Here is a 24,528-nt window from a genome sequence, read left to right as displayed (position 1 = left end):
CATGTCAGTTTTTTTGCCGTAAATTTACTCCTCCTTTTTGTACCTACAAATAACCATGATACGTTGTCATAGATTTCAGTTCTTGATTTCATTAGCAAACGTAAGTTTTTATTATCATTTGCCTTCTCCCTCCTGCAGCTTCAAAGGCCCATCGTCAGACGGACGAGCAGGTGAAGGCGGAACCGGCTGGCGCGCAGCAGCAGCAGCAGCAGCAGCAGGCGCATCCACACAACCTCAACTCCCTTCAGCACCAGTTTCCCCCTCTGATGCCCAATAAGAAGCAGCAGCCGCCACCGCCACCGCCGCCGCCACCACAGCCCCCGACAGAGACCACCCAGGGGGCTCCCAGTTTAGTAAAGCCGCCCACCATGTCGTATGCGAGCGCCCTCCGAGCGCCTCCCAAACCGAGAGCCGTTCGGCCCGAGCAGGCGAAGAAGAACAGCGACCCGCTGTCCCTTCTGCAGGAGCTGAGCATCGGAAGCTCAAACGGTAGCAATGGTTATTATTCTTACTTTAAATGAGAGCCGACTCTCTCACGTAGTAAGTAAAGCGGAACAACAAAAAAAGAAAAAGGAAAAAAAAAATTGTAAAAGTTTTGTAAAAATTTCTAAAAAAAAAAAAAAAAAAAAAGTGGAAAGTGCATTTTAAAGAATTGTTTGTAATAGTAGATTTTAGATTTTTCTTTTTTTGTTTCTTTTCTCTTTTATTTTAACTTCTGGTTCTTTTCTCTCCTGACATATCTGTGAAGAAAGTCAGTATATATATAGCAAATGCATTACTGGTATATATATACATACTCATTATGTATATATGAATATATACTTATATTATCTACACTTGTACATGTACGTAATGCTTAGAAAACAAAAATACAAAAAAATAAAATAAAACGAAAGATCAATAAAAATAAAAACCCCCGACTTATTTGACCATTTAGCTATCTGCTTAGTTTTCCTGCTTTAGTTGGTCTCTTTAAATACATTTTTAGTTCTTTTTTCTAACTCCTGTTTTTGTTTTTTTGTTTTTTTTAACAACCATTTGGTTTTAAAGTGAACACTGACAGTTCACACCACTGCAGTTTGTTGTATTGCATGAAAGCTAAGTGGTCGACTGAGTGAAACCGAAAGGAACAGTGTATAGAAGTAGATAAATTTTTCCTCTAATCTGTACAGAAAAAGAAAATAAAAGACTGAACTGTATTCCACAAAAAAAAAAAAAAAAAAAAAAATCATATTAGTATTTGCATTATGAGGGGTTTTTTTTTCGGTTGTTTTGTTTTCAGTTCTTTTTTCTTTTCAGTTCTTAGTCATCATTAACTTAATCTGGTGATTTAGTGATAAATGTGATTATTTATAGAAAAAAAACAAACAAAAAAAAAAACTTTTCGCCAAGATCTCACCGGGGGAAGTACAGTGTGCAGACGTCGGGACAGCTTTCATTCCTCTGTCAGCTTCAACCGCAACACGTTTCTTTAGGCGACAACATGAACTGCTCTGCTTCGATTTATTTTATTTATTTTTTTCCTTTTTAAGATAATCTTTTAAATGTAAAATCGTTTCCCTGCTTTTGCTCAACTTCCAATTTGGATTTTGTGTTACGTGGTTTGGAATAATCTGATGGTCTGTGTAAGTGAACTGAGAGTTGTTAAAATGTGTATCGTGGGATTATTACTTCCAGTCGGATGTTTTTGAACAACAAAAAAATACTTTAGGAGTATACCCATGGAAAACAAAATCGACAAATATCGCATCCAAAAATCAAACAAACAAAAAAAAACAAAAAAAAAACGAAGACACTGCCACAGCCATTAACCACAGTTTGAAATGTTATGCATTATTTTTTAAATATCTGGATTCGGGGTGGTCTTAAAGGCATGAAGAAAATCGGTAGCATTTCATTTTTTTGCTTATGGAAAAGTAGATGATTTTATTAACATTTTACAAATGTGACTCAATTTTATTCATTGCTTCAATTTTTTAAAAAAAAATTAAAAACACAGCTTCTTCAGAAATTATAAAACTTCTATTTACATATTTTATCTTTGTTTCTTTCACAACAAATATTAAATAAACACAACACTGCTAGCTAAAACTTCAGCTAGCAGTTTCATTTCTAGCTAAAGTTTCACTATTTTAGCTAGCAGTTAAGATGCTAGCTAAACTTAAGCTAGTAGTTTCACTGGCTGAGGATTTTTTTGGCTACAAGTTTTATGAACAAAACATTTCTAAAATTAATGTCAGCTATTGATTTTTTTTAAAAGCAAAATTATTGCTGTAAAATATTTAGACAATACTTAAAACACTCGTGAGCCGGTATGCAGTGGTTTTAGTGCATCATTAAATTCAATGTAGAAATATACAATATGATCTAATTATTTATATTTTTAACAGAAAAGCAGTAATGTATTGATTCTTACAGGCATAAAAATGTTTTTTTGTCCACCATTTCATACTTGTTTTTCCCCTGCTGTGAATACATTGATATTACCTGCTTAATGAGTTGAACTATCTGCCATGGTAGGGAAATTATTAAAATGACTTTATGCTTTAAGAGCAGTTTAATGGAACATCTTGGCATTTTTAAACCAAAACGTCTTTAAAATGTCCATTACTTTAATATCAGGAACTGCCTAATTGATGAGTCCAGTTTTTAACTTTTGCATTTGCTTAAAAATTTCCGTCCAAAAACAATTTTTTTTTTAATTTTACCAAACGTGACCCTGAGAAACGAGAGCAGCTTCGTTTAGCAGATTTTTTTTCCTGTAGTTTCCAGAAGGTCATTTTAAGTTTTTGTTCTATTAGAGGATTCTGTTATTTTGAGGAAGACGTATGCTTTCCAAGCTTGAGTTTTATTTCTCTACAATACAAAAATGTATTTTTTCTTGACCTCCCCTCCTAAAAAGAGAGAGAGGTGAATAGTTTGTTCAAAAACCTTTGACTGTTGGTATGTTTTTTTTAAGATCTGCATAATTGAACAGGAATGATGATGTTATGGAAGTCATGATTTACATAAAAAAACCCATAAAAAACAGAGATGGCCCACTTCTTTGATTTAATCAGATTTGTACATCACTGCTCCAGCAGCTGATCGATGCTCTTCTGAAAATTACTTTGCTCTTTCTTCCTGCTCGCTCTTGAAAACCGAATCTTCGAGTTTAGTTCGAATTCGAGTCGCTGGTTTTCCTGCAAACTGATAAATTTAACAAATCTCTTCACTGGTAGTCGTGGCTTTATATTGTTGCAGTTAGTCTCTGATGTTTTTCCTTTCTCTTTAAAAAAAAAAGCCTTACAGCCAGAAACGAAGATGTTTTAAATGTTGAGCTCCGTAGCCTTTTCTTTTCAAGTTTTGACATTTTAAATGACACGATCCTGATCTTTTCTTTCCTTTTTTTTTTTAAATTTAGCAGATAAAGACGTACTTGTAAATATACATTTTGTATGTATTTACAAATGAGAACTTTGGGAGCGCCTCGATTTTGTAGAAGCTGATCAATGAAGAGGTACGCCCTTTTTAATTATGCAAATTCACAAAAAATAGAGAAAATCTAGAAACAGTAGTTGCATCACCTTGTAACTTTGTAGGTTTTACTTTTCCTTTTAGTTTTTTTTCTGTTTTTTAAGAAGCTGTCCGGCTTGTTTAGCAGAGGGGAATTTCTGTTGCGCCTTTTTAAGACGACCTAATTTACTGTACAATATGTATTTTTTAAGTCCACCTTGCTGGATTCGTCCTGTCATGTTTTCTCACCACAGCTGTACAACAATCAACACCTGGATTCATTCTTCAATGTTTAATCTGTTTTTGTTTTTTTGCTGCTTTTATTGCATGTTGCGATGACCTTGTTGGGTTTTGATCCCCCGTTTCTATCGGTTTGTAATGATTTCTGGATGAAAAACGGTAAAGAAAAAAAAAACACGTTTTTTTTTGTTTTCAACCTGCAGAGTTAAATTTCTGGTATTTTTATTTGACGTGTACAAATAACTTGTGACATTATACATAAAACTGTTACTTTTACTAATGTGTCGATCAAAAAAAATTGAATGGTCGTATATGTTTCCCCCCCCTTCCTTTTTCTTCCTCCTCCTGCAGTTTGAAGGGCTAAAGCTGAGGTTGCTCCCTGGGGATCGTGCGGGGATTCCGTTTTTTTTATTTTATTTTATTTTCTCTCTTTTGTTTTAAAGTCGTTGGCTAATCTCTAAAGTTGTGCAATACTAATATTTCACCGCTTTTTTTATTTAGCTACAGTTCTATTTATTAAGACAGAAGAGATTGAGCCAAAGACATTTTAAAGGGATTTTGTTAGCAATTTTTTTTTTGTTTCCTGGTTTCTAATATTTCAATTCTTTGCTCTGTGTGTACCTCGTTAATACAATGAAGTAATCTGAGTTGGATTTGAAAGCTCCCAACATTACACCACATTTCATGGTATGTCCTAGATGTGAAACCAGCTGTAAAGTTTGTGAGTGGCTCACAATAAAAAAAAAAAGCAAAAAACATAAAAAGACAGAGAGAAAAGGTAAGGGAGCAACCTTTTGCCCGGCCAGTAGAGAGCACTGTGTTCAGCCTCCTATAAGCGCCGTCTCCTGTTATCCGTTGACCCTTCTCTGTTCTCCTCCCGCTGCAGTGAATCAATGGCGCACCTGTTCCTCCCTGCTTTCCAGTCCCCATCGGTTTCTCCCTCGTGGGTTCAAAGTAATGAATATTCATTTCAACTGGTGGTTGTTATGAGAACTGATTTAGGCTGTGTTTTAAAGGTTTTCTTTTCTTTTTTTAATTGTTTCTCTATTAAAGTGTTTTTATTGAAACTGCTCGAGTTTTCTCTTTTTTTTTTTTCCTTCTTCTCACTCTGCCTGTGCGGAACGAGGCGACATAAAGGCACCTTTGTGCTCGAGTTGTGCGAGACATAAAGCTGTTTGGGAGACTGAAAATCTCACAAAGTGTACATCCAGCAGTAGTCTGGCTTTGCCATAAGTGTTCAAACAAAAGTAAAATAGTGCAAATAACTTTTCTACTGAATTTATAATCTAAACCAGGATTCAAGATCTTTAAAAAAAAAACACATTCCTGCTTACAGTTTAAGTTTTGGCCAACTCATTTCTTAAAGGGGCAGTATTATGCGTTTTCCAGGCACATGGTGTTATTTTGTAGCACAATTGCCTTCACAGTTATAAATATCCTGACTACCAGGAAACAAAATATTGTCCAATCACCATTTTTTTTTAAGTCCCACAGTCTTTATAAGGTAATAAAAGGTTTTATGCACTTACTTTGTCTCTTCCCATAAAATGTGTTATTGCTGCTGAACGCCATTTTTATGAATTAGAAAAAGGTATGTACAAAAGTCCCACCCCTTCACATGTGGCATCATTGAAAAGCCCTAAATGTCCTCTAGATACCAAAAGGAATTAATTCAGTAGAATACAGGGGGTGGGAGATATTCAAGTTTAGAAATGTCCTCTACAGAGGACAAAAATGAACTACTGGTAGTCAGGAGGATATGACTTGAAAGACATTTCACTTTGTAATTACATGCCTTGAAATTGGGCCCCTGTCTCTTTAAAAACTCCTGTTCTTTCTGAAACTCTGCCTTCAGAAAGAGCTCCTCTATTAACCCTTTAGCAATGTTTTTACCAGCATTGCAGGGAAAGGTAGTTCATATAATGAGCTCAGTAGATGTGCAGCTTCAACAAGTGTTTGCTAATTGCTACTGGCTAGTCTGAAGGAGCTGAGTGGACGGGCGCTGTGATTCAGAAGGTTGGAAACCGCAGATCCAAGAAGAAGCTGCATCTCGAAGGCTGAATACACAATTTTGTGTTTCTTCCTCGTTTTCCTTAATTTTGATCATTTGAAGCAAAAAATGCAAATTCGACAGTTTTCTTGATTTTTTTTTTTTTTTTTTAGAACAAACCCTGAAACATCCTGATCAGAAACATCCGATGACTCTTAGACATGCAGCAGCAAATATGGGTCTGAAAGAACTCGCATCCGTACAAATTGATACAAAATGTGTCAATTTTTTATTTATTTATTTTATTTCCTTAGAAATTTGTAACGAGTAAGAAATACAGAATCGACGCCATTCCAAAGCTTATTCAACTGCATGCTGTATAGAGAAAAAGAAACACATCACATTATGGTAACATTTACCCTGAAATGTGACCATTTTATTTCATAACACAGCAGCAACAATTTAGAGAACTAATATAAATGAATGATTTCATCCAAACACATTCCTACAGCTGCATACCGTTCATTTCTAAGCAAAGATTAAGAGAGCAATAAATCAAGCTGAAGTAGATCTTACTGAAAATAACTACATTTTTTGCCCTGAGCAAGGTTGAGATTCTGGTTGTTGCAGCTCTGACAGAACGATGCAGTCCGGTCTGACGTTACACCGGAGTTCTGTATAAAAGGTTAAGTTAACATTCACACTGTTCACCTTTACGCATGTGATCCCCAAGCATTTCCAGTGTGAAGTCGAGCAAAGTCAAAACGAATGCAGAGGCTTTCTCAGTCACATCATCCACATTGTCTCTACAAGTTTCTGGTTACATTTCTTGAATGTCAGAAAGTTTTGTGTTCATAAAAAACAAAATAAACCAGTTTCTTTTTCTCCCCCCCTCACCTCCACCCACGCCTTTTACTAAATCTTACATTGAAAGGCAACAACACAGAATAATCTGCATTGATATTAAAGTCGGAACAATTTCTTCTTGGAAAACAGGCTGGAAGATGACTAATTAAAGGGATAGTTTGGGTTATCTGAAGTAAAGTTACTGAGTTTCTAGGAAAGTAAAGAACCCCTCTGAGCAGTGAAGGTTGCACTATTTTAGTGGGTTTGTAGCACTTTAAAACAACGCTAAGGTAGTTCGAACTAAACTGTACGACTAACAAACTGCTTGCTTATCACAACTCTGACGATTTGTTTACTTCACTTCAAAACATCCAAAGTATCCCTTTAAAGGACAAAGTGTCACTTGCAGCACTTCTTTTTCTGCATATCCTGATCTTCTAGGGTATAAATAATCTGCTGGGGTTTTTTTTTCCACAAAAAACAGACCAGCACACATTACATAAATGTAATTACTGTAGATTTGAATGCTAAGAAGGTTAATCGTGTTTGGTATAAATAAAACTTTCTTCATTTTGTCAGGGTCGTGGATCAGTAAAAGGCCTGGTATGTATGCGCAGTGCACCTGCTAAAGCTGAACCTTTTCCAACATGGTTGGTGCTGCAGACTGTGGGAGTGTTTAGCATTCAGTCTGACACACACACACACACACACACACACACGCACACACACCCCCACACACAAACACACACAAAAACTTCTTCTTAGAGTCAGCTTTTTTCCCCTCCATTCTCTTATCTGTAAAGCTTCTTTGAATAATCCTTGAGATGCCTATTTGACATTGTCGGTGGGCAATTTAATGGCGATGCCATTAAAAGTACATAACCTTTCCTGTAAAGGTGTATATTATGTGGCGCTGAAGCTGAAATTACTGTGACGTCAGACTTGTTCTAGAAAAATCCTTAGGGCCTTTTTTGTAAAAAAAAAGGTACATATATTGGTGTAAGACCATGGACACATCAAGAATGATTCATGGGTATAATTGATCAAAACAAACAAACAGGATGTCGGTAAATGATGAGCTGTACACAAAAAAACAGCATGTGAATTGTGTTTCCGGTTGTGTTCACTCCGGACGTGCATAAGGGTCATGAAAACACATTAGCCTTCTCACAAAAGGCCTCATTCAACTGCTGTTCGAAGAGACGACTATGATGCGCAAACACCAACAACATGTTTCTTTTTTTTTTACTGGAAAAACGCATGAAAGAGATTCACCGCTGCGTTCGGTTGGCCTGCATCACTCTACTTGCTCCGGCTCGGCGTCCATGCAAGTCTCCCAGGGGTTCCGGGGCATCTGAGGCATGGAGAGGACGAGGAGTGCGATGCCGGCCAGGAAGAGGAGGACGAAGCCAGAGCAGGCACAGGCGAAGGACCAGGCGTAGTAGTACGTGATCCAAATAGTTTCCTTGCTCTCGATCATGCGTTTCACCGACTGACGCATCACCTCCAGCGAGATGAAAGCGCAGATGCCTGAAGACAGAGAGGCGTAGGGTGTGAGCGTGATGGTCTGCGTAAAACTTTAGGTGTGTGTGGACTGTGAACGCTGCTGGAGAAGGTGAACGGAACCGACCTGCGAACGCGAAGAACATTCCGGCGGGTTTGAGAAGGTAGTCCCTTCCTTTGCCTTTACCAGTGCACGACCCGAGCAGACACAGAGATCCAAGGATCATAAAGGCCAGGCTGAAAATGGAGATGGCTGCGGCGGAAATGTTGTACTCTGGAAGGAAAAATAAATACATTTTAAAAAAGCAGGAGGCAGGGGAAAGGGAGTTAAAATATAAACAAACAGCTTCAGAAGCTCATAAGAGAAAAAGGCATCAAGAGAATCCCTAGTATGTAGAAAACATACTGATGTCCAACAACCCTATAGCTACCTAACAACACTGAGGTTATCTGATTGTAAAACCTATATATAAATCTAGTTTTTAGGTGTTTGGACTTTGTTTGAACATGTTTGTTTTTTAAATATTGGTCAGATATGAATAAGAAAGCTTGAAGCTAGCACACGTTTCTCTCTCTAAGGCTACGTTCACCCTGCAGCCCGAAGTGACAATTACGATGTTGTTTTTTTTAAATTGGATTTTTAATTTTTTGCCTTGGTCGTTCACACTTCCAAATATATGCGACCTGTATAATTGTTCTCCAGTGTGAACTGGAGTGTAGACGACCTGAAAGTGTCCCGCATGCGCAGTAGACGGCAGAGAGCGCGTGTTCAGCGTTTTGCCCATAGACATAATATATATGGTTTTGCCAACCGCCATAAAAATTTAGTGCTCAGTGTTTGCGTAAGTAAACATGGATGCAAACGGTGGAGTACATCTTACGATTTTGAAGTTGTTGTCCGACCGGAGCCAGCATATTAACAACTTAGTCCATGTTATTGTCCGTCATGGTTGTTGTTTTTCTTCCCGCTTGGGAGTAACGGCGTATCAATGACGATCCGGTCGGATGAATGCGACCTGGACTTTGGGTCAAATTTGAATCGAATATGTATCGGATATAAAAGTGGCCGTGGTAGCATTCGAAAAAAAATCCGACCTGTGTTCAGACCGTCATGAAAAGGTCAAATACAGGTCGCATTACGTCAAAAAAATCGGAATTGGGTTACTTCAGGATAAGGCTGAACGCAGCCTGACTCCAGTTAGCTAGCTAACTGGCTCACTTTTCTTTCTAGCAAAGAAGAAAGGAAAGCTAACTAGTTAGCTAGCTTAAGACTGACTATCTATCTATCTATGGCACGAAATTGCCTTTTATTTCACATGAAGGTAAACTTTGTCATGATAGATTGTGTCATTTATTTAATCATATTTCAGAAGAAGATGCCTCACTGGCAACAGTTGGAACATTTTAGCAGAATTATTTATTTTATCTCAATTGTCTTTTCATGGATTGTTTTTTCAGTAAAAAGAGCATCACAGAGACTTTCACTAACTTTCAAAGGCAATAATCTTGATGTTCTCAAATGTACCAATATAAATTTGCTTTACTTTTATGTTCACAGATTCCATGTGTGCAATGGAAACAGCAGCTGGTTTGTATTTTGCAGTGCTGGTTATGATCCGGAGCGTTTGATCTGCCGCCTGTTTGCCTGCTACCATGCCATTGGGGGTTGAAGCACTCCTTTGGGAGCCGAGAACCTTCATCTTGTGCTGGCAGGAGAGGACGGCCGCCACACCTTGAGCATTCTGGGCTTTGAGGCTGTTAGTGCATCTCTGCAGAGCTCTGGCGTGCAACTTCATTTGTATTTTATGTGAAATTTATATTTATAAAAAGTGTTTTACAGAAGTGTGACATAGGCATACCACAGTTAACTTAGTTTCTAGTCCAAGGAAGACTGGAGCATGTGACTTACCAAAGAAGCTCTTATGAAAATTATTAATTATTAATGAGAACTACTTAAATGCCAGACTTCCAAAATGTTCTCCCAAAATGGCTGCTGAAAATATAGCTTTAAACTACTCCTTTTCTAACTTCCTGCATGTTTCAGTGCAAATCCGTTAAATAAAAATAATAGTACCTGCTGCTTGACTACATTTTTTGAAAGTGTTTCTGTCTGTATGAGAGGAAGAAAATAAACTTACACACAGTAAAAAAAAGTCAGTGTTCACAGTTTCTACAAAATCCGATGTTTATTTTATTTTTGTCTTAGTTTATTGCTTTGTCCTTTTATATATATAGACCTCCTATACAGATTTTCTTGCAGGAGGTGCAAGGAGGAGACTGATTGGATATTGCAGACTGCATATCCAATCAGTCTCCAAAACTGATACCCCTCAGTTACATCAAGTGAAACCACCTTCAGAAGTTACCTTAAATTGTAAAGTCAGTTTGTGTGTAATTGATTGTATAACCTCGGCGGCTCTGTGAAAGCCTCAGAGGTCTGTTAAAGATAATTGGTGAACCAGTTCACGAAGACAAAGAGACAGCAGAAATATCATTTCTGGAAAAGCTTAAAGCAGATTTAGGTGATGAAGTAATATCGTAAGATTTGACATTCTCACTCAGCATTGTTCAATTCATCCTTTGTAAATTGGAAAAGATTATAGCACAACTATAAGCTTATGAAGACATGGCCGTCCACGTAGAGCAAAGTTTCGCATTTCCGCTGCCTGGTATATTGCAGACGTATCGCCGTTCCAGAAACACCTGATTCAAATGACTGCATGACAGGACAGTGGTTCCTGAGGATTGAAAAGCACTGACCTAGAGTCACTGGCCATGCAGGAAGTCAGTGAATCAGATCATTTGAGACTTATGCGAACACTAGAGAAGGCTAACTATTGTTGCACGCTACATATCTGATGTCATGATAAGAGAAAAAGGCCACAAGTCTGGTGGGAATTTAGAAAGAGACTTGTGCTACTACTGTGGTAACGATAAAGAGTGATTCATTACTACATTTTAAGGTAACTGTATGACTGTGACTGTGTCACAGCAGTCATAGAAATACCATTGGTAGCACGCATCTTTAGAACAGCAGACACATGATGAAGCGTAATTTGTATCATTAAACTGCAAACATATTTTCAAATGTATTGACAATTATTGATGCTTTCATTGAACAAACAGTGGAGAATGTAGTAAAAATTACAATCTTGACAATACAGTTTATTTTTTAACAAAATTAACTGGAATTTATCATGACAAGGATTATTATCGCGTTAAAGAATGTATTTGATAAATGATGTACTTTTCTTGTAACTGGCTGACGTGTCTGTGTAAAATCATTTTTCTACATGTCTGATGTAATCTCCTAATTTTCTGCTCACTAATTTTTTAGCTTTCATTAGCAGTCATCAAAATTTTAAATATATCACAGCGTGTGTTCAGTGAATCCAATTAATAAACGAGTTTCACTTTTTGAGCCGAATTGCAGAAATAAATTAGCCTTTCAACAATATTCTCATTTGTTGAGCTGTATATATGTGTGTGTGCATGTCCACGCGCGCGCACACACACGACTGTTTAAATGGTGCACATTTTCAACTGTGGAACAAAAACTGTGTTTTTGGTTGGACCATTTTGATGACCTATGTCACACAAGATGGAATATATTCACCAAACAAATCTGTTTTTTTTGTGCTTCAGTGTTTGGACAAGATGGAGTGAAATGACCTTCAAGCAGAGAACAACGTACCTTTTTGTGTTTTGTATTCAAAAATCTCTGCATCTTGTCCTGGATTGAAGTGCCGGAAGTAAGTGCAGTTTTCATCTGTGAAAATAGGGGGGGGAACAGATTTCAGTGTCAAGCCCTGCAAAGCGAAATGGCTTTAAAAATATTTAAAGGAGATGTTAAATCTAAAGTTTTAGTGTGAAGCTGCCCAATTTACACAGAAATCAAAAGTAATTAAGATACAAGTCTTAATTGCTACGCCTTTTAGGATAAAACTAAATGTCTATATGTCATAAATTGAAACAAAAATATAAATAATAAATAATAAAAATCAATGTAAGTTTTTGTCTTGCAGCTGGGAAAGTTAAAATGTTTCACGCATCAGAAAGGACATTCAATGTGACGATTAACGACTTCTCATCCTGAACTGTCTCTCTGACGTCGGGTGTGCCTCAGGGCTCGATCCTCGGGCCCATGATGTTCTCACTGCACAGGTGAGCGCCAAACACAACCTCCAGTTTTGTTTTTATGCAGATGATGTACAGGTTTATTTGCAAGTTGTCCCCAACAGCATAAATACATCGGAATCTATGCTAAATGGGTTTTAAGAATTTCTGCACCTGAATGAAAGTAAAACATTCTGTGTTTGACTAAAATAATAATAATAATAAACATTGTTACAGCAGTTTCTACTGGACTGTTGCTTTGTTTTAGATACTTCACCTTCTTTCTTCCTCAGCTGAACCACTGAACCTTTTCACACCCTCATTTAAGTCTTGCCCCTCTTCTTTTCACACCATTACGGGAAACCCTACTGCTGAGCACCTTGTGAACGTCTGGCCTCTCTTAGCACACTTCACGCCGTCTCAGCTCTGTCACATTTACGCTCTAAAAGCATCTTAAAACTGACACCCTCCGGATAATATCGATAATACCGCAGTTGCTTAAGACAGCAACTGCGGTTGCAGCACAAATCACGGTTCTGTTTTTTTTCCTGCAGATGATGTGCTAAAGCTTTGGGATTTGCTTGAGTAAAAGTGGAGTTGCTCAGTGAGCCCATGGAGTGATTTGGTAGAGGAAAGATTCTTTGATGTTGAGCCACGTCGACAAAATGTTGAATCCAGTTTAGGAGTAGTCTGGAATTAATGTCAAATCTAGAACACGTTTTACTTTTATCGCTCACTTTAGAAGTATATGATGAGAGCCAAGGCTGTTTATCACACATCCTGGAACTGTACATGCTATATGAGCTTAAGACAGAAAGCGTCAAATAAAAAAAATAAATAAATAAAAAAAACTGCTTGAGATATCATGGTAAAGGATTAATCTAAGTCGGTGTAAAAAAATAAAAATAAAAATCAGCCCTCAATTAGTAAGAAATAAACACTGTTGTGTGGAAATGTGCAAAAAAAAAAAAAACAATATAGCAAGTACTTAATTTTCCATGTTATGAAAATGTTCATAAATCTGAAACAACACAAATTATCTTATTTGCAGAGGGAAAATGATCTTTCTAAGGCTTCCCAACCCCAGCTTTCACTGTCATGTACCACACTGTGTGGGCCCGCATATAAATAAAGATGTTTTTATGAATGAGAACAGGGACTGGCCATAAAGAGAAGGAAGATCGAAAGATGGTTACCAAGCAACAAGCCCCACTGTTTTCACTGTTGACGGCACATAAGAGGTGAAATAGAGGCTTGTCAATGAGTTGTACCTCTGAGTCAAAGCTGACGGAGAAATGAAAGGCTTGGCAACAGCCTCCAAATCTCAGAAAATAGTTTTTATTTTCCTGTCATGAAAAGGCAATCAAAGCTGCTATTCTTATTATTTTTTTGTAGGTTATGGTGGGTGAACAGACAAGAAAGTTAAAATCCAGCCAGTGGTGTACACAGATATTTTGGGAGAAAAGGTGGTAAAGTATTAAAGAAGGGGGCTACCTTAGTACTGTTTGATTTATTTTGGGCACAGACTACGTTGTAAGCAAAAAAAAAGGGATTTCAGAAGGGCACTTTTTGTTCAGAGGACAAAGGGCAGATGCTCTAGCACCAAACTGTCAACATTACCACACAAGATTTATCTGAAAAGTTTAACGCATTAATATTACATGATCAGATTACCTATTTTGACCGAAATGCCACTCGACACACTGGACACGACAGTGACAGCAGCGACAAAAGTAGGAACATTTTTCAACTTTCCTGTGTTGTGTCGCTAGCTGTCTGTGTATACAAGTTTGGAATTTCACTCACAGGAAATTTGTCGGCCTCTTTGGCTGAAGGAGGACAAGCGATGGTACTGGGCTCGGCATTACTTATTACAATGCAGAGTTGCAAAAGCAAGTGGAAAAACCCAATGGAAGCTGGATAAAACTAAGGTTGCAACAAGGAATTATCCTTCCACCGAAATACAAGCACTCTGTAGTTGACATTTCTAAATTAACCTTTAAAACAAAATTACTTCTTTTAAATTCTTCTGAAAATGAAAACCTGGAAAATTGAAACTCTTCAGACCATTTGATTTGAGAAAACAGAAAATTTTCTGAAACATTTTTTGAAAACTTGCATATTTACATGTCAAGCTTACAAAGTTAAACATAGTGATTAATCGCAGCACTAATTGTGATTAATCGTGATTATTTTTGATTTTTTTTTTTTATCATTTGACAGCACAGACAATGGTATTTACTCCTAATTTTCAAGCTAGGGCACATAGCCATCTAACGATACAACACAAGAAAGTTGAAAAATGTTGTACTTTTGTCATTGCTGTCACTATCGCGTCCGGTGTGTTGAGTTTACCCTGAGTGGTTTATGGGACAATTCAAAGTTAAAGGTGGGTACCATGTATTGGCAATTTCCACTGATTTTCTGAACCACCCATTAAAGACTGAGTAATGACCTAGGTGGGGCGCCCGACTGTTTTTACCAATGCGATTTGTATTTATACAACACGCCTATCTTGATCCCAGAACCACTTAGTATACATTTAATCTTCACAAAATCCCAGTGGGGCCCACATGGGTGGGGTGGTCACATGGAAGACCCCTACTTCCTGCCACCATAACAGGAAGTCGCTACCTTTCCCAAGCTTTTTCTTTGTTTGTTCTCATTTTACACTTTTTCGACAAACTATAGCAAATCTGAAGACAAACAAATTTCAAAACCTTTAAAACTGTAATTATCTGTGAAAATGTTTCGGGCCCCTCAGTGACACTCTGACACTGTGTTTTCTCTATTATTGGCCCTTGTCCTGCTGGCTGTGCTGACATGTTGTGTAACACCTTTCTTGTTCTAAATAGGGCAGTCTGTCATGTTTCCAAGAATCAGGTGAGAACGCCGGTTTTAGCGTCTCCGCATGCTGTCATGTTGCTTCCCTGTGTTTTTTTGATGCGTGCCATCGATTCCCTTTGTCAGAAGAGGAAATGTTAGGGCCACTAACCACAGCCAAAGTCTTAAGATAATCCAAATTTAGTCGATTTTACAAAGTCGATAACTCTGGACGCCAGATAAAGTGTAAAGACGTTGCAGACATTCTGTCCGCCTGTTTGATGGGTTGGTTGTAAACCTGGGTGTGTTTAAAAGCAAAATAGCATTGATCCCCAATCTGTTTTGGAGTATACCGCCTGTCCCGGTGCAGTCCGAAGTAATTTGAGTCCTGCAAGGAGACGTGGTGCTGTAGTCAGGTCTTGAGGGAAGGGTTTGATGGTGCTGCGGGTCTTAGAGTTATGCCAGACTCTGCCATGAGGCCCTGTCACTCAGGGAATCCACAGGCTTGTGCATGAACACTTGACCCCCATGGCTCTGCCCCAGCACAGCTGAGTATTTACATGCCTTATTTTTGTAGCTAACAGCAGTGCTTCACTGCGTGCAATATAAAATAAATCACACGCTTCCTATTTCTGGAACCTCTCAGATAGTTATTGTATTGGCCCTGTTGCAGCACCGCGGCCATGGAAACGGCCAAAGTCCTGGTCTGAAAGTTTTTCAAGCAGAAAAGGTTTGAGAGCTGAACGGAATAACCATTGTTGCCTATTTATAACCAGTAGCGTCTGTGAATAGTGATTAAACTAAAGACGATAATCAGAGTAAAGTTTTCTGTCCTTGGATTGAAGAAAGCCATTAACAGCAGAAATAAGTCACCATCTGTACTTTGTCAGCATTATGCTAAAAACAGGGCAACCCACACTTTCCACTTGTGGATCTCCTTGCCAAATGCTTTTTCATCAGATGTTGACAACTGTCTGCAGGCATGTATCCAAAATTATCAATGACTTCCCTCAGCAAATCCTGCCAGCTGGGAAATCCATGCTGTCTGGAAAGATTTGAGAATTTCCTTTGGAGAATAATTAGCCTAATTTGAGTGAGATTGTTTGGTTTGTTATTCATTTACACAATTATTATAGCAAAATTAATTAAATGCCACGGTCAACCATAGCGAACCGCTGCCACTCATAAATAATCAACATTATTAGTTACGGTGCTTTGAACTTAAAAGTGATTTTCAAAACAGAAAAAAAAAATACTAGATGCCACTTTAGTCAGCCATATTGGTTATACCAAAATACTAAGTTAGAGTGACTGATCAATAGATTAAAAATCAATTCTCTCAAAGGTTATTGATTTCAATTCAAATTCAGTAAATTAGTTTAAGAAACATTACTTTTTCAAAGTGTTTTTCTTCACCTCTCGTTTGCTTTGTGAACTGCTTGTTTGAACAAATTTAGCTAATTAGTCTAAATTAGTTTGGAGCTAATTTGGTCTCACCAACAAAACCGTTCAACACAAACCTTTGAGAGTACATATTTACACCACGTAATGATATTATTATATATCTTTCTACAGGTTCTTTCGTGCTCATTCTTGCATATTTTGTATCTGTGGGAGGAATCCATGTAATAATCTGGTTTAACTAATCTGAATCAGTTGAAAACAAATTTAACCTCATTTCCAGTTTTTCGTCATTTCATCGTTTTTCTGGCTCTATTTTTACTTGTATATTCTTTCTGTTTTACTTTTAGTAGTTTATTTCCTCATTATTTCATATTTTACTTAAATGTTACTGACTTAGTAAGCTTATTAATTAAGTTATTAGCCGGTTGAATTCTTTCTGTTTAACTTTTTTATGCTGGAGAGACGTTGTTTGGTCATTTTGATCCAGATTACTAGTTTTATTGCTAATTACTTTCAGCATTTATTAACAGTTACTCATAGCTAACCAAGACTATTGTTGCACAGAATTAAGATGATCACATTCATTTGTTTTTACTGTGAATAAATATTATCCTAATTACACGCAACTTTTGCAGATAAAAACTCTGGAATCCAAAATATGTGCCACCTGTCGCCGTCGTCTGGAGAGCTTATCATGTGCCCGGGTGGGTCAAATTATTGAGAAAATCCGGCACGTCTGCACCAGCAAGCCGCGCCTCGGGCATTTCAGCTGTTCCTGAAAGAGACCTGCGGTGCAAACAGAGTGCAGGCATCCCAATCGCCGCCGTCAGTCAAGAATTAGCTTAACTTTGTGAGTAGAAGGGATTTAGAAAGGTGTCTATGGTCATGTTGTGAAAAGCTGACAAAAAAAAAAAAAACATTTAACAGCTGCCTGACATACAGTGTGATAAGTGCTGCTCATATAATGGTTGACATTCGGGGGGAGGGCACGCTGCATTGTACTTATGAATACGAGCAATTTTAGGAACATCTAATTGTATGAGCACCTTTGTGTTATCTTTAAACCCTTCACTTCCCTCATGACGGTTACGAGGTATTAAATAGTTTCATTTAGGTTAAAGCTGCACAAAATTCAAACATTTTCTAGACTCATTAGTCTTTGGTAGTGATCTAAAAAGCAACCCACGAATTTCACTACTGATTATGGTATTAAAAAACAAACAATTTCCTTTTCCATGTCCCTTTAACAATGACAGACTTAAAAAAACAACACGTCATTTTCACCACTTTCAGTACAATGGAACATAATTCTTTTGTACGCAGTTCATAACTTTTCACCATTAGATGTCTGTAAGTGTTTCTGTTTCATAAACTATTCTCAGCAGGTTTTGTGGCAATCACTGTGGGAATAAACTGTTTAGCTGTTGTGAAATGTAGTGTTTTTTGGTGGTCTCTTTACACTCTGTAGCTTATGAACTTTAGTTTCTCTGGCTGGTACCTGCAGCAGTCTGATTAAGTCTTCACACTCCTGTTGTTTGCAGAGCCCAGACGTCAGCGCCCTCTTCAACCCAGAGAGCCATTTTGTTTTCGGTTCTGATAAATATAATTAGTCCTGAGCCACAAAACCTAAACCCTCCTTCAAAAAAGAAAAGAAAAAAACCCTGAAATAATTAGTAGATGCTGTTTTTTGTTGTTGTTCTTTTAACCACAAAAACAGTAGTAAGAAGCATGTCAGCTACGAGTGATACTGTCAGTTAATATAATAATGTAATACAAGGCTTTGGATTATTGCAGTATTTGTATTTAGTATTTGGCCTATTGCACTTTTTTGTTTTTAATGGAAAGTCATGTTGGTTTGGTTTGGATGACTCTCGATCCTCAGTAAATAAAATCAGCAACTTTGTCTAATATTATTATGTTTGATGACCTGAAAAATCACAGTGTAACAAGGAGAAAGAAACAGAAGAAATCTTCAAGGGGGGGTTAGCACTTTTTCATAGCAATGTAGAAAAAAAATCCACTCATATTATAGAAAGTTAGTGACAATTTGAAGCTGTTTTCTTGTAGCAAACTATTTTTTCACTTTAACCAAATTAAACAGCAACATAAATGTGTCCAAGAAGTTGATTTTGATCCATATTACTAGTTTTACTACTAATTACCTTCAGCAATTATTAGTAGCTATTCATAGCTGAACCAGACTATTGCACAGCATTATGATCATATTAATTTGTTTTTACTGTGAATAAATGTTATCCTAATTAGATGCAACTTTCGCAGATTTTAACTCCAGAATCCAAAATTTGTGCCACCTATCACCACCGTCTGGAGAGCTCAATATGCATATTAAATACTTTTAAATTAATATTTATCATATAAAGACTAATATAAGCGCTTTGCACATCTAAAGCACAGTGAACGACTATTTTCCCGTAAAAAAAAAAACCTGTTGTAAAACCTATTGGTGGTCCTCAAACTTCACATCAAGTGTCGGGGTCTTATTTACCTCTGAACTGTGGCGCGGTTCGAATGCATACGTGGATGCAGTCGATTATAGCGCATGGCATTCTGGGTAATGCCATGCATTCTCACCAACAACGTGACTCTTGTGGAAAATGTGAAAAAACGAAGAAATAACATCTCACTAGAGGGAGAAATGGTTCGGTCTTTTTCCAAACACAAAAGGGAAATCCTACAACCGCTAAAATCTGACGCTACTCCATGTTTGTTTACACTTTGTAAAGAAGGAAGTTTAGCTCATGTCTTCTTCTGAGGTTTTTGTGTTTTTTTCCCTCTGGTTCTTGTTGTAGCGCCAACACAGGCGAGGAGGGGAACAGGTTTTTCAAAGGAATCATTTGACAGTGCAATTAAAAGCGAACTGCATTGGTTGAAAATGTAACAAATGTCACCATTTTGGTCTTCAATCGAAGTCTACCAAACCATCAGGTGTGAAAACACCCTGAGATACAGTGACTTTACTTTGTTTCTACAATAGAATGATTTATGCATTTTTATATATGTAAAAAAAAAAAGAGATACTACTTTCAATATCTCAAAAAGTATCTCAAAAGTTTGGACACTCCTGATTGAGTACCTCAACGGGGATTTCTCACAGTCACGTGACTTCCTCTGTTAGACCCTCTATTCTTAGCTTCAAGCTTAACAGGAGAGGCTGTGGTGCAAAAAGCTATAGCTGCGCTTTGTGGGGCTAAATTGTTCGCCACATTCAAAAACCTAAACTTTTACGATTTGTTTTGACTTTACTGATGAGTTAGAAAGTGTTTTGCCAGAATTTTGTTTTTGTCTTACCTCCAGGTAGGCTGATTGGTCCGCAGCCTTGCTCTTTCTCGTAGTTCTGCTCTGTGATGTAGATGTGCTTCTTGCACAGCCTCCAAAGGCCGAAGTGTGCCGCCTCGCAGGTCTCATTGAACCTCACCACTGGTGGGCTCAGCACTGCCCAGTGGTCCGTTACCACCGCCGTGAACATGCACGCCATGCCCACCACCAGCACAAAGATGGCGATCTTTATCTTGGTGCGCTTGTGCATGTTTCCCAGTTGGTGCAACTTCTAGTCAGTTAACAACAACAACAACAAAAAGTACTTAAGACTCGATATTCTGATCTGAAACTGAGACTTCTTCCCCTCGGTGGGCCGCGGTAAGTCTCAGGGAAAAAACGTCGTTGTCCTTTCCCTCTCTCCACCCAGGACGAATGTCTTCTCTCTCGCTACCGCAAATCTGTGCTTCTGGTTCGAAGGGAAGGGGGCCAGACTCCTCTGTCCTACTTTCATGTCCCTCTTTCCCCTCACACTGTGAGCCGCCGCTCTACAGACGGTTCACAAAGTCAGCTGTTGGGGTAGATCAGAGAAGTTGATGACCAGACTGTCTGCCATGCTGGGGAATGGGTGTGTTTCTCAGGGTGTTGTATGCTATAAATGACCATTGAGTCAGGCTCTGCGCTTATCCTATTACAGTATCACTGTGTTGAGATTAGCAAAGTGCCATTAAAAGAGTATTAGCATAACACTTTTATTTATAATAATGCAAGCTGAATTTTGAAGAAGTACCTTTAGGAGGGTATCAAATAGTCTCTCTTTTGCTTGTTTAAATGCCATATGATATTGTTGAGTCAAAGCTCTGTGATGTCTTTGTATGGATTTGTCTCTTTATACTATATTTATAAGAAGAAACTGTTTGTGTCTATGATGAGCTGTGACTGAAGACAGGAACACTTCCCATATGCAAGGGCAGTACTTTGAAATTGATATCAACTTTTGAAGAAAACTCTGTGTCCGCAGTAAATCAGCTCTGTCTCCTAGACTTCTACAGCAAATCAAAAGCTCCTTTAAAACAAAAACTCACCAAGAGGTTCAAGAAATAAAGAAACACCAACATGTAACAAGCTTCTTTTGATTCAGAAATTGTACTAATACAAATATCACATTGTATTGTAGCCTGTTATCTTACTGGATCCTAATATTAAGGAAAACCTCATGCCGAACAGCTTTTGCTTGTACAACTTCTTTAAAAAAAAAGTCACAGTGAGGTTCTGCCGATCAAATAACCTTTTAACCATTAAGCGGTTATCAGTTATTGGATCATTAGTCAATGAGTAATATGACTCTGTTGCTCAATGGAAACCTCGCCGCAGTAATTCAAAGACGTGTCAGAGAGCAGCAGTCCAACACTGAGGTACATGATCCACCAGCTGCTTTGTTACAGAGGCTGTTGACCGCTGGAGTAAATTACACCTTTCTTATGCCATCGGGGGCTACTGTACCCTCGGTTGCCTTGGTGACCAGGCAGTCGCTCAACCTTTACTGGGGTTTTTACTGCTCCTTCTGCAGCACGGTAAAATAAAAGAGGTAAACTGCAAATTCAGATTTTGTTTACTCTGTGACTGTGTTCACATATTGAAAACAACATTGGCAGAAAGGAGTAACTGACACAAGTTTAAGTAGCTCCTACTTCTAGTATCTTTAAGAGAGCAAAGATGAAGCCTTCAACGGAGGTGGGCGGATCGATTCAAAATATCGATACAGAGTCAGTTTTGGTATCGGATTGATGTCAGCATTGTAAGAGCAATACTTAAGTTTCAGATTCCTTCTTGAGATGTAGTTTCACTTTGTATTGATTTTATTTCGATTTGCTTCCAAATGATAATTTTTTTGTGCCTTAGTTCAGAAAAATGCACACATATTATGTTAATATATTAACCCTATTAAAGTATTTTGTCGACAGCTGCAAATGCTGTCCTACAAAATAATTCAAAGGAAAAACTACAAAAGGTCAGAAGTTTGATGATATATCAAACTTATAAAGTATCGGTATCCGTATTGATATCCGCGATACGGGCCCTGTATTTGCTGGGTATTGCATCAATACCAAAAAATGCTATATCACACACCTCTACCCTTTAATTAGTCATTGAGGTAGTGCATGGGATGTTTCATAGATAAAAATATACAACCTGAAGTTATAAAAAAGGATGCAGGATATCACTATGAGTCACAATATAAAATTTAAAGACTCAAGTTTAGTAGCAACAAGGTTCTCTAAATACAGCCTCTGAACTTGTCTGATTCTTCAAAAAAAAAAAAGTCTGAAAGTTGACAGAACAATTTGAATTTTAGCCTTAAACTAACTCTTTTCATTCAGATTCAGATTTGAACAAATCATTTACATTTTGGCCAAGCGAATAAAAAATATTTTGAAATCATCACTGTCTCGCTATTTATTACCCAAGGATCAGAACCAACCTCAGACTGTGGAGCACGTACAATGTTAAAATGCCACACTGGTTTAATAAGTTACTTTTTGACATGTCCTTGGGAATGGCTGATATTGCAAAAGCTGTATTTGACTGATTATCTGTTGCTAATGTATTTCTGGAGTTCTAGTAGAAAAAAATGTGACAAACTGAGAACTAGACTGTGAATTTTGACAACCGTCCCAACCCCACTGCTCACCAATCCACTCAGAATCAGTATCCTAGTCATTTATATTGTTGCAGTTGCATGATACCATCAGCTGTATTCTTGGAGGAGCAACTGTTCATGCTCATAAATCTGGGAAAGGATATAAGGTCATTTTCCAGTAATTTGGAGTTCATAATTCTGCAGTGAGAAAGATTATTCACAACTGGGAAAAAACATCCAACAAGGCTGCCAGTCCTCCCAGTGGAAGACTCCAGCAAGGTCACCCAGAGGTCGGATCATGCCATGCTCACAGAAACGGCTAAACTCCCGAGAGTTACATTCCTGACCCTACGGACTACAGTTTGCATGTTAGATGATGACAGCGCAATTAGAGGAATACTGAACCGGTTTGGCCAGTGATGATGATGAAAAGGTTTCCATGAACCAACTTTATTTTTCCTAAAGTCCTTAAATTATTTGAATCAGTTTTAGGTAACAATTGACGTGCACAACACAAACAAAGAAAACAATTTAGTCCTTAAATTGTTCTGTGTGTTAAGGTGGAAAGCACAGTAAGCTAAACATGCTTACTGAGTTTTTCTCACCATTTGAAATGGTTTACTACCTTCTATCTTTCAAAAATATTTTTTTTTGTAGATTTCAATCAAAAATCTTTCCCAGTAAAAACTACTTAAATCCATTCTATTTCACTTTTTTAAAAAAATGTTTCACAAAGCAGAGGAAGAGTTTGGGAAAAAAAAGGCCGTGTTTCTGAATCATTTAAATAACTTCAGCGAGATTCATAAAAGATACATAAACACCCGTAGGATTTTTTTATTTGCTGTCAATATATATTTTTTTTGTAGAATTTTTATGAAAATGTCTGTACCTTTTGGTGTGTTCATATCGAGGGAGTTTTATTAACCTTTTGAAAGAACGCACGGCAGTAAATCAGCTTTATTCACCTTAGCTTTGTGAAATACTCAACATAAAATATCTAAAAGAGAAATTCAACTTGCAGTAAAGGGACATTACAAATACTGTTTCCACCCTTTTCATAGCCCTCCTGTGGGAAATCAGCTCACCTTGAGTCTCTTCAGAGCAGCTGTTTACTACTTTCCTTTTGCACAAGCAGAGGTCCCACTCAAAGTCAAATATTTAACAATAATAAATGGTATAGATACTCATAAACCATTCGGTCTCAAAAATCACTTGGAGACAGTAGTTATTTTCACCGTTTTCTGTGCAGTAAGCTGTACATTTCTCAAAAATGATGGCTATTTAATTATGAGAAAAATCAACATGGGCTAAAGATCAAAGAAAATAAGAATTAAATTAATAATCAAACTAAGACATGATTGCTCATAATTAACAGAGCTAAAGACACAAACGAAACAAAAAATCGGATTTACTTTAGAAGCTGCCAGTAAACACAGGAATTGATGTTAAAAATCTAAAGCTGATTAAAGATGGAAAATTCATTAAACATGTATCTGTCCCTGAAGTAAAGACTTTAGCAACTGGGATTCTGATCTCTGACTGAAATTTGAGAGAGAAATCACGACTGGAAGCAGTTTTAATCATCACAGCGGTTGTGGTAACCAATCTGGATGAAGTGACTGAGGGACTTTTAAAAAGATCAGCAACACCTGACCTGAAGGACATCGACTGGTTTGCCCCTTTGACCCTCCATCACACTGACGCTATCGCCTGACAGCTGAGAGTTGGCAGTTTGAGTCCTCAGGGAAGGTTTGGGTGCTTCGCATTTCTTCCGAGGGAGACGACCTCGTCCGATGGACTAATCATGCGTGGCCGGGAGCCGAGCCGTAAATCTAAATGATTGAAATGAGTCATGATGCACGGCTGCATTCATTAAGGCTGATTAGCTCAGCTTACCAGTCCATTCGTTTTCTCCTTCTTCTTCTCGGGTTTTCTAAATTTCAGTTGTTATCTGAGGCAAATCGGTCAAATACTGTTAGGAAAATAAATAGATGAACAAGTAAATTTACAACAGAATTTTCAAATATATATATATATATATATATATATATATATATATATATATATATATATATATATAATTTATTTATTTGTTAATGCATTTTATTATATAGTTTAATGTGATATCAATAAATGACATTCTGCATTTTGGAACTACATCAAACTGTATTTTCTCGTATTAAATCAGATATTT

At 37.6% G+C, this 24,528-nt stretch overlaps 2 protein-coding genes across 5 annotated transcripts in view; one reads left to right on the top strand and one right to left on the bottom strand.

Moving 5' to 3' along the window:
* helz (helicase with zinc finger) overlaps positions 1 to 4,802 on the top strand; it is a 56,833-nt gene extending 52,031 nt beyond the window's left edge. For all 3 annotated transcript variants that reach the window (XM_088009753.1, XM_088009748.1, XM_088009756.1), the window contains one exon: positions 139 to 4,802. In XM_088009753.1, the coding sequence (XP_087865879.1) occupies positions 139 to 521 (383 nt within the window). In that variant the 3' untranslated portion in view covers positions 522 to 4,802. The remainder of the gene's footprint in view (positions 1 to 138) is intronic.
* Positions 4,803 to 6,006: 1,204 nt separating this feature from the next.
* Positions 6,007 to 24,173, bottom strand: LOC106924228 (voltage-dependent calcium channel gamma-1 subunit). Of its 2 annotated transcripts, none has more exons than XM_088009769.1 (5): positions 23,989 to 24,173; positions 19,727 to 20,264; positions 11,769 to 11,843; positions 8,202 to 8,348; positions 6,007 to 8,101 (listed from the first exon to the last, which is right to left on the bottom strand). In XM_088009769.1, exons 2-5 carry the CDS (start codon positions 19,962 to 19,964, stop codon positions 7,869 to 7,871), a joined length of 693 nt encoding a protein of 230 aa, XP_087865895.1. In that variant the 5' UTR covers positions 19,965 to 20,264; positions 23,989 to 24,173; the 3' UTR covers positions 6,007 to 7,868. The 2 variants fall into 2 exon arrangements, with proteins under 2 accessions (XP_087865895.1, XP_014853300.2); XM_014997814.2 differs by having other exon boundaries at positions 19,727 to 19,985.
* Positions 24,174 to 24,528: the final 355 nt, after the last annotated feature.

The sequence above is a fragment of the Poecilia mexicana genome, unplaced genomic scaffold, assembly GCF_051168715.1.
Source record: "Poecilia mexicana isolate PSO_F unplaced genomic scaffold, ASM5116871v1 scaffold_2, whole genome shotgun sequence".
NCBI lineage: Eukaryota > Metazoa > Chordata > Actinopteri > Cyprinodontiformes > Poeciliidae > Poecilia > Poecilia mexicana.
This window is presented reverse-complemented; position numbering and strand designations above follow the sequence as displayed.

Coding starts and splice junctions, on each gene's coding strand:
- LOC106924228 (XM_014997814.2), bottom strand. CDS start 24,027: ATGGAGGGTCAAAGGGGCAAACCAGTCGATGTCCTTCAG. Junction 11,844..19,726: donor ACCAATCAGCCTACCTGGAG/GTAAGACAAAAA, acceptor CTATTTTCACAG/ATGAAAACTGCACTTACTTC. Junction 8,349..11,768: donor TGAATACAAAACACAAAAAG/GTACGTTGTTCT, acceptor TTTTCCTTCCAG/AGTACAACATTTCCGCCGCA.